Raw genomic sequence first — 17,601 nt, 5'->3', positions numbered from 1 at the left:
CATACTAAACAGTGGAAGATAATCAACAGTATCCCCTACAAATTACATTCATATGCAACTGTTCTGAATTAGCAAGATACATTTTAGAGTAAATTGAATATTGCCAAGATAACAGCTCTCTTCAATGTATCAGAATATTCTTATTGTATCTGCAAAACATTAATTGACAACTTTTTTTCAGATGGTTATTATATACTATTAGTGCTTGGGAAGATTAGGCAGCTAATACCAGTTATAAAGAGCTTGTGGCCATAATTTAAAAAAAAAAGAAATGTCTAAACTGGCAACTTCCTTTTTATTCAGCTATATAAATCTCACACTACTTCCTGCATTTAAACTGAGTGTTGCCATTAATTGCTAATGCAGTATAGTTGCTTATGAACATGTGTTTCAGAGACTGAATTGAATATAATGAGGGTTATTATAGAGTATTCGCATTAATGTTTCACACGAGTCAAAGAGCTAAGTATCTGTTTCTCTGAAAGATAAATATGCAGTGATGTTTTTGAAAACCCAGAAGGTCGTTTAACAAAACGTATTTCTGGAATCCTCAAATGCTCTTTTAACTATCTGGATTAAAATATTATGTCTGCTGCATGATTAAAATGATTTTTTCTTATTTACAAAGTTGCAACTCTGTTACCTAATCCAAACAAAGGTGTTAGCCATGGGCATGGGGACACATGGGGAGTAGAGGTGATTTTGTGTCACCATAGGTTGAATCTAAGTAAATACAAGCATGACCTTTGGTCTTTAAGGCTACAAGTGATTATTGGATGGCTTTTAACAATTTGAATAACCTCCTGTTGATAAATTGCATATTTACTTATCTGATATGGTGGTGCAAACTAACAATCACAGAGCTTGAGCCTCTGCTTTGGAAGACACCGCTGTTCTGCTATTCTTCTTATTTTTCCATAAAGCCAGCAGTCTGAAATGTGTAGCTGTCTAAGTGCGGTCAGGGACTCTATACCAGCCCTCTCCAAAGCTTTTAGATGGCCATTAAATCATCAGTGCAGACAGAAACACAAAGGAAACCATCAGATGAGCAGCATGTTTGGGCTATGGATTGGTGCCATTACAAAAGTGAGAAGAAACCACAAAACATCAGCAGGTCATTGGGCTTTGTATAGTTGTGTCTGCCTCTCCTTATGTACATCACGACAGAGCTTGAAGGTACCACCTTCAATGATTTGGTCAAAAATCACCTCTCAAATACTATTTTCAACCATGTTTCAGCTGCTTCTTGCTCTGTTTGCAAGATGTAACCTAACAGATGTAGTGTGATATATCTAATATTGTTACCCTAATCATTAACATCAATCACAAACAAACTGGAGACATAGAGCTGCAAAGAAGTGGGCGTATAGCAGACAGGGAGGGTCTATCGAAAGACGCCATCGAGTTGCATTATGGGAATGATTTACTAATAATACAGGTCTTCTAGACTTTTCACATTTTAATGGATTGAAAAGACTAGATTCTGATAATCAAGAGTCATTTCTGTGTGTTTGTGTCAGGCGCAGAAAAATTGATTGTTTTGGATCCGCTCCTTTTGTAATGACTGCGTATGGGAAAAGTCCCATCGGAGGGCAGCAGTGTGTGTCACGTGATCCTGCAATACAGAGGGGGGCCACTATGTCCAATTTATCTCACAGCCCAGTGCTGATCCTGGGTGCTTGATATATACACATACAGATAAACAAGCATTACCTAAAGGTCGCGCAATTATTAAAATGACAGCAGCTTTTACTTAACTTTCCTGTAGATGAGGACATCAACTCGTCTATATCTGCAGGTCTAAACTGCTGCTGCTTTTATTTTTTCTGACCTTATAAATTATAGGTATATTCACATAATTGATTGATGAAATAAGGTCATTTTATTCCTGTATTTATAAAGAAATCTATAGTAAACAAACATATAATAGCACCAGGAGAGACAGCAAAGTTAGAAAAGGTAATAAATCGCGATATGTATAGCAATAGATCTTATCGCAGCACTCAGCATATCACAAAATGTTTAAAATTCCATTAAGATCATATCGTGACTTAAAACTGTAAGTAAAATTGGAGCAAATATGATTTAAAAAAAACAAGTTATTTTTATAAAACGGTCTCTATATCCTGACAGTGGTGCATGAGACAGGTTATCGGAAAAAAAATCACGCGCCTCTGTGTCCTCCGGTGCTCCTAATGGCATCTGCAAGACACACTCACAGGCTGGAGGAAAACAACCAATCGGAGCCGAGCTGGAGCCTGCCGTCTCTGAGCAGCTGTCAATCACTCACAAACTCTGATCAAACGGCCAAACTAGGCAGCGCTGATCAAATATGAATCAATATTCTGTTACTGTAATGCCTATTTCTCGCCTCAAATGTTTTCAGAAACATCTTGTAGTGTACTATTTAGCTATAAAATGAGAACGTTTTTGACCCTGCAGCCATGTTTAGATCAGCTCAGCTCTAATTGGTTGTTTTCCTCCAGTCTGTGAAATCTTTCAGATTCCATTAGGAGCACTGGAGGACACAGAGGCACATGATTTATTTCAGATTACCTGTCTCATGCACTACTGTCAGGAGATAGTGACTGTTTTATAAAAATAACTTTTTAAAATCACATTTGCTCCAATTCTACCCACTGCAGCTTTAAGTATTGTGATCATATCGTATCGTGGGCCTCTGGTGATTCCCACCCTACTACATAACAATGATGATAATATCATATTCGATCTCATGACTATCAGGTAAAAGGAACTATCAACTTAGGACTTTTGTTTTAACTGCTTCCAAACAATGGAGACAACAAAAATGTATGCATAGAGTAATTAGACATATCGACAAAACCGAACCATCAGAATCTTAGGGGGGACCCTCATTGTTGGTACGGGCCAAAAACGCTAGGCTTCCTATATCAAACGCTCAGCTTCATCATGCAGTACTTTGGTCTCTACTCCACCCTTTTTTTTCTGTCATGTCCCAATAAACCCAATTTGTCTTTCTTGCTTTATGGGTTTGTGTTATTATAGCATCTCTATGTTTTAAATAATTTGAAGTGCTCTATTCAGGCAAAGTGCTCCTTTGTTAATGCTGTGTCCAGTCACTTGGTCACAAATGCTACCCTAGCAGTGAGACAGGAGAGCAGTGGACAGTACTGTTAGATGAGAGGGGAGCTAATATCCTCCGCCCCCCCCACACTGGTTTGAGCTGAGGATGAATGACCTTTCTCCCCAAATAGATGACATCACCCTCTGTGATTGGGATGCCGAAAGCGCAGCATTGCAAGAGAGGCACAATCGATCAATATGATTCCCTAGAGGTTGCCTCAGGACTGTAGTTAAAAATGCTTTGCTTGGTGGGATGGAGAAAGCTTATCATGGAGTTACTTTATCAAGTCTGTGGAGTGTGGTTTCTCTGATCATGACTATTTGGATGTAAGAGAGTTTTGTTGTAATGATTTTATTGTAAATCTTCCCTTTTGGCTTGCCTATCTCATTTTACATCAGTGAGGGTAGACTCAATATTTGAAACATCTCATAGTATAAAGGAACACATTACTACAACAACAACAACAACAACAACACTAACTAAACCCCCCGAAATGACCATTAAAGCAGCTATACTACATGTACAATAACAATGCATCAAATGACAATGCGAAAGCAGTATGACAGTGTGCTCAGGGTCGCTTGTAGTGTTGAACCTAATTTGAATTAGAATCTCATTTGTTTACAGTCTGTTTAAAATGCTATAACCCGTCTCTTTAGACCCTCAATTCAGATGTGAAACAACCCCACAGAAAACCTTTAATTGGGGGAGAAATCTCCGTAGATAGCTCAAGATGAGCTAAATGTTGCCTTCTTGTCTACTGGAAAAAAAATCAGCTGTATCATTTTCATCTTATTGCTATTTTCTAGTAAATAGCTTTTTAAGCTTTGGTGAATTCTCTTAAGTTTAACTTGAACACAACTAATTTTTTTCAGCATTGGTTATATAAAATGTTGGGTAACCCATTTTGTAACAGTGAAAGCTGTGTTGAGCTGATCTTGAAATGGGTAAACAACACTTGCCAAGCCCAGTGTGTACAAAAGTGGGCTTCCTGAGGAGTCAAAGCAAAACGAGGAGTAATTTCATGCTACAAATGTGCCTCTGACTAGACATGAGGACACGACCGACATTGTAAAGACTAACTGTGCTCAACAGAGGTTTTACAATCCTCAAACTATTGTAGTTATATAACTTTGTTTAGTCAAATGTAACAGCTAACATCTGCCCTAGAGTCCCTTAGGTTTAGTAACCTATGTCTCTGAGGAATTCTCAGATGGGGCTTTCCTCGTAAAGCCAGATGAGGAAATACCCCACTTATTGTGGTCAGTAGGCACTTGCTTTGGTTAGGTATGTCATTAGTGGACGACATACACTGACATTTCTTCTTAAGCAGCCATGAACAGTCGAGAGACACAACCCAAAATGAACAATTAAAACTGCCTGTCTGTGACACAATGTTTACAACTCATGTTATAAAAGCTGAAACTCATGCATAGAGATCTAATTAAAACATGCTTACTGCTCTCTCAATATACAGTCACTACTTTTGTCTACAAGACGTTATGATCTCAGTCACTTTGTTTCATATTGTTTTAAATTGTGTCTTAAAGGTGATTGAGAATATAAAATTGCAATACAAAGATGTTAAGGGTGTAACTTTTTAGTGGCCCAAGGGAACACAACTGACTTACTCTTTACAGTTAGACATACTCCTAAATAATTGCTGTTTATAAACGACTATCGGGTGCAGGGCTGCAACTAACCCGTTATTTTCATTATCAATTAATCTGGCGATTATTTTCTAGATTAGTCAATTAATCGTTTGGTCAAAGTCCAAGGTGATCTATTTAAAGGTCTTGTTTTGTCAGTTCAAAACCCAGAGATATTACATTTAGTATGATATAAAACAGAGAAAATCTCCATATTTGAGAGGCTGAAAGCAGCTATCTGCCATTTTTCCATGAAGAATTACTTTAGCGATTAATCGATTATCACAATAGTTGGTTATTAGTTTTCTGTCGAACGACTAATCAATTAGTCGATTAATCGTTGCAGTTCTAATAGGGTGTGCTTACTAGGTTATTGTTGCACCACATTATATCATACTTGCTGACCACTCCACTCTCTGTTATTCCACAGGCCGAGAGTCTAGATGGAGCCCTCTGCGTGCCGGACATCAAGCTGCACAGCAACCCATCTGCATTCAATGTCTACTGCAACGTGCGGCACTGTGTGCTGGACTGGCAGCAGAGAGAAGCCTCCCTAGTGCTGGCCTCCAGGAGCTCGGCGCAGAGCGGCGACTCAGACAGTGAGGAGGAGGAAGAGTACCGCGAGCCAGCCGTGAAGCTGCCAAAGGTATGCGCGGGGGGTAGTATTGGCTGCTAATGTGGCGGTAGCAGTGCGTTGGTATCAAGGCGAGAGCCAGCCTGTGCTCTTTGTTTTAGGGAAGCAACAATCCTTTATCTCCCTTGGCTTGTGCAGTATATAGGGCTCATCGTTTGTATTGTTGTGATAATTGGAGTCACTTTACTAGAGGTGTGAAACCCCCTTCCTGTGAGGATTACAGCCTCTGCTCTGTTTCCAACTCCCTCTTCTATTCTGCCGGTTTATCTTTCTCATTCCGTATCAGTTCATTTTAAATGCAAACTATTCCTTGTACGTGGGGACAAAACCGAATATCTGATCTGTAATTACAATCATTTTTTATTTATCCATCTATAGAGTGCTCCAGGGATGACATATTTTAGCAGGCCAACCCAGAAGTTAGCATCGCCCTGGGTTCCCTCGACAAAAAGCCAATGAGATTTTTACATTTTAATTAGTTATTTGATGCTAAAAGTGGGTGAGACGTACATGAAACCGGCCTTGGTGGCGGTCTGCGCTCTCCGAGTGCAATTCTAGTTCCTGCAGCACTCTATAAGCACGGTGGACTGTTTTTATTAGTTAGCTCAAGTGCTCAAGTTAGGTGTCGCTAAAATACACTGTCACCTGGACTTACTGCATGCCCCATTGCCCTGTCGGTAAACTAGGCTACTGCTGCTCTCTTTGATGGCATAAAATAGAAGAAACTAGCAAACCCTGCTAAACAGATACACCAAAGCACCTGAGAGGCAACATGTCAAAGGATTAATTTGGGTTCTGTGCCATAATGGCAGAATTAAGGGATTAAATTAAGGGTGTTGGCTCATTTTGTAAAAGACTACTGCCTTATAGTACCACAATAACACATCTGAGGGAGTCACTTGTCTGTTTAGAGAATTGTATGTTGATTTCAACTTGTGTTGTATCATATGCTCTCTGTACATATTTGTACATATTAGTTAGCAGGAAAATACTGGAACGTCAAAGATGGATAGGTTTAGGGGCTGTTCTCGACCAAAGAAATACTCATATGATTTTGACGACTTATTGATTAGTTGATTTAATCGACAGATCTGTAAAACTGAATTTCTCCACCAAGAATCACACAAAAGCACCACTTTAAATCATGTGTTTACCAGAGATGAGCTCATAAGTCACTTGGAAATGAGTCATTCAGCATGAAAGTGCATAAAAAGTGACTAATCCGCTAAAGAAACCTTAGACGACTAAGACCGAAACAACCAATTAGTTGACTAATTGACTACCAGGAGGCAGCCTTAGATAGATTTAACTTTTAGTTGTCATTACGGGAAACTGGAAAGGCTGTATCCATTTTTACCCTCTTTCAGACACATTAAATATGCTAAGCTTTCATTTCACTGTTACAAAACAAGTTGTTCACTGAGATAGGAGGGATCATTTGAGCATAATTCGATTCCCTAACAAGCCATACTGATACGGCATCTTTTTCTAGGCCAAACTCCTTTGCCAGCCTCCCTTCTACTTTGGGTCTGTCATTATACAAAATGTTAATAGTGGATGTTGAAGCCAGCGGTAGTAACTGTACATACTGTGAGCCCCCAGCTAAATTTAGGTTGTTTTACTGTAGGATGATGAGGCCATGTTACTACAAGAAAACATCCACTCCAAGTCTCTTTCTATCAGTTCTGTTTTATTTAGAATATAGATTTTTTTTTTTTATCAACAACATCAATAAGGTAAACTTGAAGAGTTGACAGAATGTGGTGATTTTTTTTTTTTTTTAACTACATCTATGCACAACGTCAGTATGTTTCATCTTCAATTGCTGTATAAAGTGGCATCACAGCTGCTAGACGTTGGCTGTGGTATGACAGCATGGTGTTCATTAGCTCATAGAAATGTGCTTCTTTCTGTTTGTGTGTGTGTGTGTGTGTGTGTGTGTGTGCGCAGATCATTGGCATCGGCCTGTGTGGGGTATTTGAGCTGATAAAAGAGACTCGGTTCTCTCACCCCTCACTGTGCCTGCGTAGCCTGCAGGCCTTGTTGGACATGCTGCAGGGACAACAGCCGGAGGGCTTTCAGACTGAGCCTCCTGATGTGCTAGGTAAGGCTGACAATGTGCACACATTAGAGTTTTATTAGGTGCATGTGTACAGTCTAGAGCAATCCAACGCAATAATTGTAACGTCTTGTTTGTGAAGCGTAAAATTGTCATTTTTATTGACCCTGTCAGAGATATGTTGTTGCAACCTAGTGATCACTTTGAGGCTGTAGTTGTTGTGTTGTTTTGGACTATTTTGCAATTTGTTTGTTCAGCCTCATCCACACAAAGCACTCCCATTTTTCTCTTTTTACAAATGTCTAACCTGCCCACCACTTGTATGCGTCCTCAGAGTCGCTTTTCCAGTTGTTGTTGGAGACCACGGTCCGGAGCACAGGGCCCAATGACCCGACAGGACAGGCCATCACTGCTCTGTCCTGCGCCTGCCTCTTCAGTCTGGTGGTGGCCTGGGGAGACACTGGCAAAATCCTGCAGGCCGTCTCTGCCATCCTCACCAACAACGGCAGCCATGCCTGCCAGACGATACAGGTAATTAACCAATTTAGATTTCAGATTTTGATTTAGATTTATTTGTCCCGGAGGGTTATTTGTTTCCACAGCCAGTACACAGAAACATACAGATATACACACAGCAACACATAACAATGTACAGATAGGGCTGGGAAAAAAATCGATTCACATATGTATTGTAATTTCTTTTTTTTTCACGATTTTGAAATTGTTTTTTTTTAATGCCAGAATCGATATATTTGCGGCTTTTGAGTCTATGCAGAGATAGAAGGAAGTTTCCGCTTTTATTGTTGTAGTCTGAATAACGTGACGTCATATCCGTTCCGTATCCGTCAACCAAAACAAACCGCAGCTGACCGCAACAAAGAAGTACAAAACAACGGAGGGTCCGTGTGAATACGACTTGCACCCTCACATTTTAAATCCAAAGTGGTAAACACTACACATACAGTAAAGTATGGAAACACTTTTGGGTTTCACACATTGACAGGAAAAGCAGAGCTAGATATCATGGCTAAAGCTGCATGCTAACTCTGTCATGGACAGGAAATGTCATCGTATTGCAGTAATGTGCGGTCAAGCCAGCCATCACTCGCATGTCTGTTGTCAAATCGGCCGACGCTACAACTGTAGAGCACCCTTATACTGACATTTATGTTAAATACAGTCAAACAGAGCTGAACATGGATGTGTAAAGAGAACGGAGCTGACGGGAGAGCTAGCGACGGATTTGGCGAAGTTAGCGGGTGTAGAATCGTGTGACTACGTCCAGCTTTCAAAATAAGGTGTTAACAACGGGAACTTTATAGACAAAATACATATATGGAAATAAGATTGATGGATTATATTCACCAAAAGTATAAAATATTACATGTCCCTTATAAATTAAAAAGAAAATACCACTAATTTGTGAGGGAAATGTCTTTATTATTTGATTTTTGGGTTGCTGGAAAAAAATAAATAAATAATACCTGACAATGACTGATATATTTGACTTCAGGACATCTCTGACTACATCCATGCTGATAATCAAACATTTTAATGTATTAATTTAGATATTTTTCAAATTAAAAGTCCTTAGAAGTGTATGATTCCACTTTTCCCATGATCTAGTGTTAAAAGATAAATCATATTATCGAATCGCAATACTTGTAGAATCGCATTACATATCGAATCGGCATCCGAGTATCTTGATAGTATTGAATCGGGAGATAGGTGTCTTATCCCAGCCCTAACAGATATACAGACAGATCAGATAACACACAAGCAGTTCACAAAATCTTCATGTATGCACTCATACATCCCGGCTCACAACGGTGTCAGTGAGGCAGATTGTTCAGGGCTGCAAATGCAGAAGGAACAAAGCTCCTGCTGAAGTGAGCTCTTCTCCGTCTCAGTGTTCTGTACCTCCGACCAGATGGAAGTAATGTGAAGTGTTGGTTTAGGGGGTGATCAGTGTCATATGATATTGTGAGTGCGTGTGAGGCTCTGATTTAAATTTTAAAACACATGATGAAAGAAGATAGTCCAAACTGTGCTTTGCACTTTTGTTAGGCTTGGCTTTCCTGGCACAAGTAACTACTGTTAATCAGATGTCAACATCTTCTTTATGTACTGATCACCTGTTCAGATCACTATCTTACGTTGAACAAACATCTTAATGTTGGAAGAGGAATTCCAGGTGTTCCTGATGCTTGTATTTGATGATGCGCAAGCTGGAATGACATTGATCTTACATACCCAATTGAATTTGAATAATGAAATTGTTATGTCTTGTTATATTTTAACCACCTCCACCAGGAAATGTGTACATCTCTATTATCCATTCAAGTTTTTCCTTCAGACTACCAGAAATGCTCTAGATCACCAAAGTGTATTGTAGAAGGATAAAGTAACCTCTGGCTCCTCCATGCATTTCCTTTGAGGAGAGAGACTCTGGGCAGTGTCTGGACAGCACAAATTGAGTTTTAGAAAATGTCAAGCCGCTCTGACTACCCTGCCTGGATTCTTACGCCAATTAGCCGGTCTTCTGTTTGCTTCGGTCTCCAGCTTGTCCTCTCTCTCTGTTTCTCTCAGTTTTTATTGCTTCTACTTTATAGCAAAACTGCTCTTGCAAAATGTTGGGAGTAACTTACACAGTAAGCACTTCATTTTGTGGAAAGGCTTTGTGTGACCATAAATATATTTCACCTTTACCTGCGCTAAAATTACTACGCTTGACCAAGGCTGCAGAGAGCCTCACACATTTATCCCCCACAGACATAGGCCTGTGTGATGTTTTCCCTCATCTCTTAGGCATTGACTGGACTGTGAATCATCACAATGGCAGGCAGGCTGGCGGGAAGTGTGGGCTTATGTGCTGCGCGCGGCTGCCGTGTGTTTATGTTTGTTTGCGTGTGTGTGAACAGTGAGATCAGTGGTGGGGGTTTTATAAAGGATGTGAGAAATGTGTGTGTGTGTGGGAAATGCAGAGAGAAGAGAGCAAATATACAGATGGAGTAACCACAGTCTCAGTCACTAATAAGAGAATTTGACTCAATCAGCAGCAAAGCCAGTTCCCACCTGGTGGATGGTCTACTTCACAAAATGCACCCCCATTATGTCACATAATATATAACTAATAATAATAATAATAATAATAATATCACCCTTCTTGCCTTCCTAAATCTCACCAGGTGCCCACCATACTGAACGCCCTACAGAGGAGTGTGCAGGCTGTCCTGGTGGGAAAGATTCAAATCCAGGATTGGTTCGGGAATGGCATCAAGCGCGCCGCCCTGATGAACAAGTGGATCCTGAAAGAGGTGGCCATTGACGAGGATGAGCGCTGCCTTCTACAGACCGATGGCTCCTTCCTGTACTTGCTCTGCAAGGACGGACTCTACAAAGTGGGCTCTGGATACAGTGGCACTGTCAGGGTATGTAACACTCAAAGCTGCATGTTGTTGGGACTGTCAAGTGACAACCACATATCTCCAAATTTGGTGATTTAGATGGGTTTACCATGGGTTGAGAAAATTCTCTTAGTTCTTAAGATAAATAAACTGTTAAATGGGGATTGCTTTTCTTGGCTCAGGGAAAGTTTTTAGACTTTTTAGAGATACTTGGGTTTTCACAGGACAGTCAGCAACTATATACTCTGTTACCAGTTTATTAAGTACACCGAGCTAAAACTAATGCAGTTTAATACAACAGTCCTGCAATAAATTCTTCGTGAAGGTTATAATGTTCAGTTTTTGTTGAAACTGTTTGAGTGGTGTTGATTCAACTTTTTGAGGTGGTAGTTTGTGGTGTTGTTGAACTGTTTTTATACTGGCATATACGGTTCCTATTATTTTTTCCAACCCATTTATATCAATGAGGGTAGGTTAAATAACAGAAACGCCTCTAGCAGCACTGATTTTGTGTTAGCAGTAGAGAGCAGTGCTACTAACAGGGCTGTGTATCAGCAAGAATCTGGCGACACGATACGTATCATGATACAGACACAAAACAGTCATAGTATAAAGAACACACCAGAAATAAACCATTTTAGAATAGGCAAAATTAACACATTTATACTGCATGCAAAAAACCTCATGTGATTATCATAGAGTGGGCATGTCTGGTACCAATGGATTCCTTAGGGTCCACTACCTTCACTCACACGATACAGTGTTTTGGAGAATCAACACAGTATCGCACAACATAATATTGCAATACTCATGTGTATTGATATTTTCTTACACCCCTAGATACTAAACAGATTCTGCTCTGAAACAGAATACTCTGGCTTTAAAGAGGTTGATGACTTTGATAGGTGTTAAAGGTCACCTATTATGCAAAATGCACTTTTCCATGTCTTTTAAACATCAATATCTGTCCCCAGTGTGTCTACAAGTCACCATAGTATCATAAAAGACCATCCTCTCTTTTTCTCCTGCTCCGTTTGTCCGGAAATGGGTGTCGAAACAACGCTGCGCAGCTTTTCTTTTCTTCTGACGTCATTTGAGAATTAGCCATATAAGGGTTTCCTGGTCGAACCAGAGCAGAACCTTCAGTAGCTGACCCCGCCCCACAGCGCGTCACTGTCTCTCCTCCTCAACCGAACTTGAGCAAAGTAGCTCCTACTGTTAGTCTGCAAGAACCAGCAGAACAGGCTTCATGTACTCCCATCATCTAAATATAACATGTTCTTTCACAAAGGCTTTATGTAATTACACTGTTTAAACAGATGATATTTATATATTATATATATTTGATGTCATGCATGTAGCAGAGTACAGGTAGTAAATAGTGACTGTAAGCAACACAACACATTTCTGTTTCACAGTCAAACTTTATTTGAGTTGACAGATGACAATATTAATTATTCACAGCATTTGTAATCATCTCACCTGCAGTTATGTTAACATGGTACAGGAGAAAGTCTTCAGCTCTGGTAAACTATGGTAAGCTAAGCTCCGGTGGTCTGTAGTCATGGTAACACAGAGACAGCTACTACTGTAAATAATATACCATTACTCTGATCTTCCATACATTTATCTTTTAGCAGAAATAATGAACTGACTACTGTTTCACATCTTCTATTTTCCACCCTGATGGTCGCTGTGTTTACACACCGTCTCATAGCGGTAGCATGTAGCTACATGCTAACGGGTTAGATACATGCTACCGGGTTAGCTCTGTATCTCCATGTAAACAGAGCCATCTGCTCTCTGCTGTCTGCTCACAGCTATCTGCTCTCAGCTGTCTGCTCACAGCTATCTGCTCTCCTCTGGGATGATTCTGTCGGTCATTTCTCACAGATGGATCTGTAAAGACAGACGTAAAACAGAGTTTACGGTTTACAGAGTTGATGCATGAGGTAAACACTGAGTTAACTAACAGAGATATAAATAGTATTATTTACCTGAGAGAAACCGTCAGGAAAACCTGGAATCTGGACCGCAGATGTTCATCATGTGTCGCCGATTTCTGATCAGATTCCTCCGGTAACGTGCGCTGGGTGAAGTTTCTGGTTTATAAACTTTAAAGTGGTTTATAAACTTTATTCTAGCTGCTATCTCTCCACTCGTCTCTCTCTCTCTCTCTCTCTCTCTCTCTCTCTCTCGCTCGAGAGAGCTTCTCCGGGAGGGAGGGGGAGATAGTGGCGCTGTGTTGTTGAGGACGTTTGATTGACAGAAAACGCTGACCAATCAGAGCAGAGTGGGAGGAGACAGGCTGTGAATCAGGGGTTTTCAGACAGAGGCTGAATTAGACTCTGAGGCAGGCAGACTCAGGCTGCAGTATGAGAAGAATAAAGGGTTTTTTGAACATTGCAGCATGTAAACATGTTCTAGTGCAACATTAAAATACATCTATGAACCTGGAAATGAGCATAATATGAGACCTACAGACACAGAAATCAGCACTTTTGGAAATGGGCTGAAACAGAGGTTATAGAGACATGCTGGAATGCATGATCTGATTGTTTTTTTGAAAAAAAAACTTCAGAGACATGGTTTGGAGGTGTCTGAGACCTATAATAACTAGTTTAAATGGAGTATAATATGTGACCTTTAAATAAAACAATCATTGTGTGTATTTCTGCCAACATTAAATGTTTGTAGTTGTCTGCTGATTATTCATCTGCCAACATTACATTAAGGTTTGTCAGTGTTTGAGGTTGTCATGTGTTGTCAATGCCTCACAGGGCCACGTGTACAACTCCACGTCTCGTACCAGGAATCGAAAGGAGAAGAGATCATGGCTGGGCTTTGCTCAGGTAAGTAGTAGAGCTTTCATCAAGATGCTCCTCGCATACATGTCAGTGAAATGGCTTTGAAAAGACTTCTAATAAAGAAAATATGCAGGTCACATTTAAACTTGGAGTTGACCTCCATGTGACTTCAATGATGTTGCTTATTTGTAGTCAGTGTGTAGTTTGGTTTTGGACCCATGAATCTAAAACTGCTGATCTGTTCTTGATGGATGTGACAGGGAGTACTAATAACTCAAATACATTATCATCTTTATCATTATCAACAATATGTCTAAGTAAGGCTTCAGGTAGGGATAGTCCTTATTGATGGTCGATCAGCAGCAAGTTTTTTTTTTTTTGTGTTTTCAGGGGTACTTATTGTATCGGGACACAAGTAACCACACAATGTCAGCCATCAAGATCAACCCTGAGACTCTGGAGCATGAGGGGACTGTCACCATGCCAGGTTCAAGAAGACACTTTTTTTGGCTTGTTAAAAAAAAAAAATCACCTCATAGGTGTTAAGTTATCAAAATTCCAACCAACAAAATATTGCATATATTCACTGCTTCTCTTTGCAGGTCAACATGCAGATGGACAGAACATTATCTTCACAGACGGAGAGTACATCAACCAGATCGCAGCCTGCAAAGACGTAAGATTGATGTTCCTGTTAAAACTCCTCTTCGCCATGATAATAACATGCATCATCTTTATTAGGCTCTCCAAAAGAAGAGCATTTTAAATGTGAAATTGAATCACTATGAGTTGGGGAAGTGTTTTTTTTACTGTGTGATTGTGATTGTGTAATTGAACCCAGAGCAAAACTCACCTGTACTGCCCACGTCTGCTGGTAACATGGCGGAAAGAGCTGAGTTTATTATGCACTGTAGTTATATATTAGATAGATATTAAGAAAATAGCGATAATATGAGAAAAGTTTAGTAATTAAAATTCTAAAATATGTAATAATTTATTGTAATGTGGTAAAGTAGCAGTGTTTTATTGGGCATCAACCTCGCGTTATCAAGTTAAGTCAAGTAAAAACAAATGGGTGTAAATAAATGCTTCAGGTCGCGGTGACGTTCGTGCGTCGCAGCTGAGACGTGAGCCTGCACGGAGCCGGTGTAAACTGCTGCATAGATTAACATGAAAGCGTATCTTTTGCGTCAGACGTGCAAATGAAAAACGAGTCTGTTACGCTTGCAGTCTAGACTCGGGGTTAGTGATCCTGAACTAAATCGCAGCGTTTAAGTTATGGGTTGATAAAGTCAATCTCAATCTCAGAGAGAGGTGTTTCTCAGCTTTTGTGAGCAGTTGTCGCTACTGAAAGAAATGCAGGGACCATGTTTGTACGTGGCTATTCGTGGTTCACACACACACACACACACACACACACACACACACACACACACACACACACACACACACACTTTCATTTTCATCTTGTGCAACTGAGTGAGCTCTCTTTCAATATTTGCCCCTCATGAAATCAAGTCTTTTGTTAGTTAAAACAAGGGTAGTTGTTCCTTTTGAACTGCCCTGTGAAGCATCTGTCACTTACCCTGCTGTAGAGGCCCCAGCCTCACTTTGGAGGACTCTCAGCTGATCACCAGCTGTGCCACAGAGGGGGGGTGTAGCTGTGTCTTTGTGTGTGTATATATATATATATATAAATATATATGTGTGTGTGTGTGTGTGTGTGTGTGTGTCATATATGGGCGTGGCAGTGAGGGCAGTGGCACCAGATGTGGGTATTCTCCAGAGAGCTTAATCTCTCAAGCAGTTATCTGCATAAGCACTATGTAATGTGAGTGGGGGAGGGGGAGAGGTGAAATCCATATATCTGCCGTTGCAACTAGCCTGATAGCGGTTTCTAGGCTAATCAAGGGGGCGGGATACTGTATGGGGGGGGTGGGGGAGCCCTCAGAAGCTGCATATCATTTCAAGTGAGCAGCCAGCAACTGCAACCACAGCGCAGACCACTTAACGGTTGAGGAAAACCACGTGAGACACACAATGTCTCAGATGCTGGGATGCTGAGGATAGTCAAAGGAAGAAGGTAACATGTAGGGAGGGAACAGTCAAGGTGGTGGGTGGGGGGTAGTACTGGCCAGAGGACAGAGGCGCTTATTTAATGAGTTGAGTGGCACATGTGCTCTGCTCTGCAGGAATCAAAGCCCAGTAGATGAGTGTGTCATCATTACCACACAGTGGAAACCAGACCATCCCCACGCTACCCTTCATCCTTTTGTTATATCCCTGTTGTCACCCAATTATTTCCTTGTTGTGTTCCTCTCTTTTCTCCCGTAAATTGCCCCCTTTCAGCCAAAACCCCTGCAGTCTGACTAACCCACATCTCTGGCAGTTGCATCATCCGTTACGTGCCCTGTATTGAGTCGAGAGTGTGTGAGTTGTGGATTGATGTCGCACTCTTCGTGGTGTTGCTGGGATGAATTGACGTGCTATTAACACTGACATGGCTGAGGTTTTAAGTTGCCACTAAAATTTAAAAAATGTACTCGCAGATTTTCTCATGCCAAGCCTCACCCTCAGTAGACTGATCCACACATACTGCAGCTCCAGTTGATAGACTTATCCATGACTCCAATAAGGTCATAATCCATGTGTTAATCCAATGCATATGTAGTGATTTACCTCATTCCCACTAAAGTCACTTATACATGCGCAGTCCAGTGTTTTGATGTCCAAAATATTATGTCCAGGATTTTCCTATAAAAAATGATTGTGGTTTAAAGAAATAATCTGATATTTTGAGAAATAAGCTCATTTGCTTTCTTGATGCCCTCATGTCTTTACTCTAGATATTCATATTTAGTGTGCATACATGTGAGCGATATACATTTTCTCTTGTCACTCTCAGCAAGAAAAACGAATGAGCATATTTCTCAAAGATTTGAACTGTTCCTTTAAGAGCTTGATTCATTCCTATTGTCACGTTCAGTAAGGTGAAGCGGGGATAGGTTTCCATTAAATCGGGGACTTCCTGTGTCCTACAATTGTTAGATGGTCTCCTAAGTGCCACACCATAGCAATGTTGAGTCATAAAACTAAACAGCGTTTCCTCCCGTTGGCCCTGACTCCTGCAGGATGGTTTTGTGGTGCGGATCTATACTATGAGCTCAGACCCGGCCCTGCAGCAGGAACTGCAGCTGAAGCTGGCAAGGAAATGTCTGCACGCCTGCGGCATCTCTCTATTTGACCTCGAGAAGGATCTGCACATCATCAGTGAGTGATACAAAAATATATACTTTTATCTGTATAAGGCTGTGGGTAGTGATTTTTCCATATGCATACGTACACCTACTACAGGCCTTTCATACTGTATGTGTGTCTACAAGGTTGCAAATGTGTCAGACGTTATTCAAAATACAAAGGAATTTAAAAAAAGCATACTTTCCATACCGTGTCTCATTGTTTATTTGGCTCTAAATGTTGTTTTTTCAGGTACAGGCTTTGATGAAGAGGCAGCATTGCTCGGAGCAGGCAGGGAGTTTGCTTTGATGAAAACTGCCTCGGGAAAGGTGAGAGTGGAAAAGCTTCTCTGGTTTTGTGCCTAAAAATGTTTTAATAAAAATGAACGTTGGAACAGGTTCAACCGCTGAGCTCTAACAGCTTTTGTCTTGCTAATGACAGGCCCGGCACTTTAGAGGATGAACCCGGCGAAAAAAAACTGTAAATTAATAGTGTTTTTGAATGCTTTTTTTCATCCTCCTTTGTGACACTGGCCACATGAAGCCCATCGTACAAAATTAACATTCCCTTTGTTCATAACATCTGTATGTAGTTAGCTATAGTCAGATTTTCCTAGGCTGTACTAAAACATAACAATAAGAAATGTCTTCTTGTTTTTGGATATATTTGATGGCCCTCTCCGCTACATTGACTTTAAATAAA

General features: G+C 40.5%; 1 protein-coding gene across 24 annotated transcripts in view; it reads left to right on the top strand.

The window, feature by feature from the left end:
• Window positions 1-17,601, top strand: part of mycbp2 (MYC binding protein 2) — a 78,662-nt gene that overhangs the window by 6,029 nt on the left and 55,032 nt on the right. For all 24 annotated transcript variants that reach the window (XM_074658742.1, XM_074658738.1, XM_074658752.1 and 21 more), the window contains exons 3-11: window positions 5,186-5,401; window positions 7,340-7,493; window positions 7,783-7,979; window positions 10,637-10,879; window positions 13,636-13,707; window positions 14,053-14,149; window positions 14,265-14,338; window positions 16,794-16,932; window positions 17,152-17,228. In XM_074658742.1, the coding sequence (XP_074514843.1) occupies window positions 5,186-5,401; window positions 7,340-7,493; window positions 7,783-7,979; window positions 10,637-10,879; window positions 13,636-13,707; window positions 14,053-14,149; window positions 14,265-14,338; window positions 16,794-16,932; window positions 17,152-17,228 (1,269 nt within the window). The remainder of the gene's footprint in view (window positions 1-5,185; window positions 5,402-7,339; window positions 7,494-7,782; window positions 7,980-10,636; window positions 10,880-13,635; window positions 13,708-14,052; window positions 14,150-14,264; window positions 14,339-16,793; window positions 16,933-17,151; window positions 17,229-17,601) is intronic.

This window comes from Sebastes fasciatus, chromosome 14 (assembly GCF_043250625.1).
Source record: "Sebastes fasciatus isolate fSebFas1 chromosome 14, fSebFas1.pri, whole genome shotgun sequence".
NCBI classification, from domain to species: domain Eukaryota; kingdom Metazoa; phylum Chordata; class Actinopteri; order Perciformes; family Sebastidae; genus Sebastes; species Sebastes fasciatus.
Note: the sequence above shows the minus strand (reverse complement) of the source record. Positions and strands in the feature narration are given on the sequence as shown.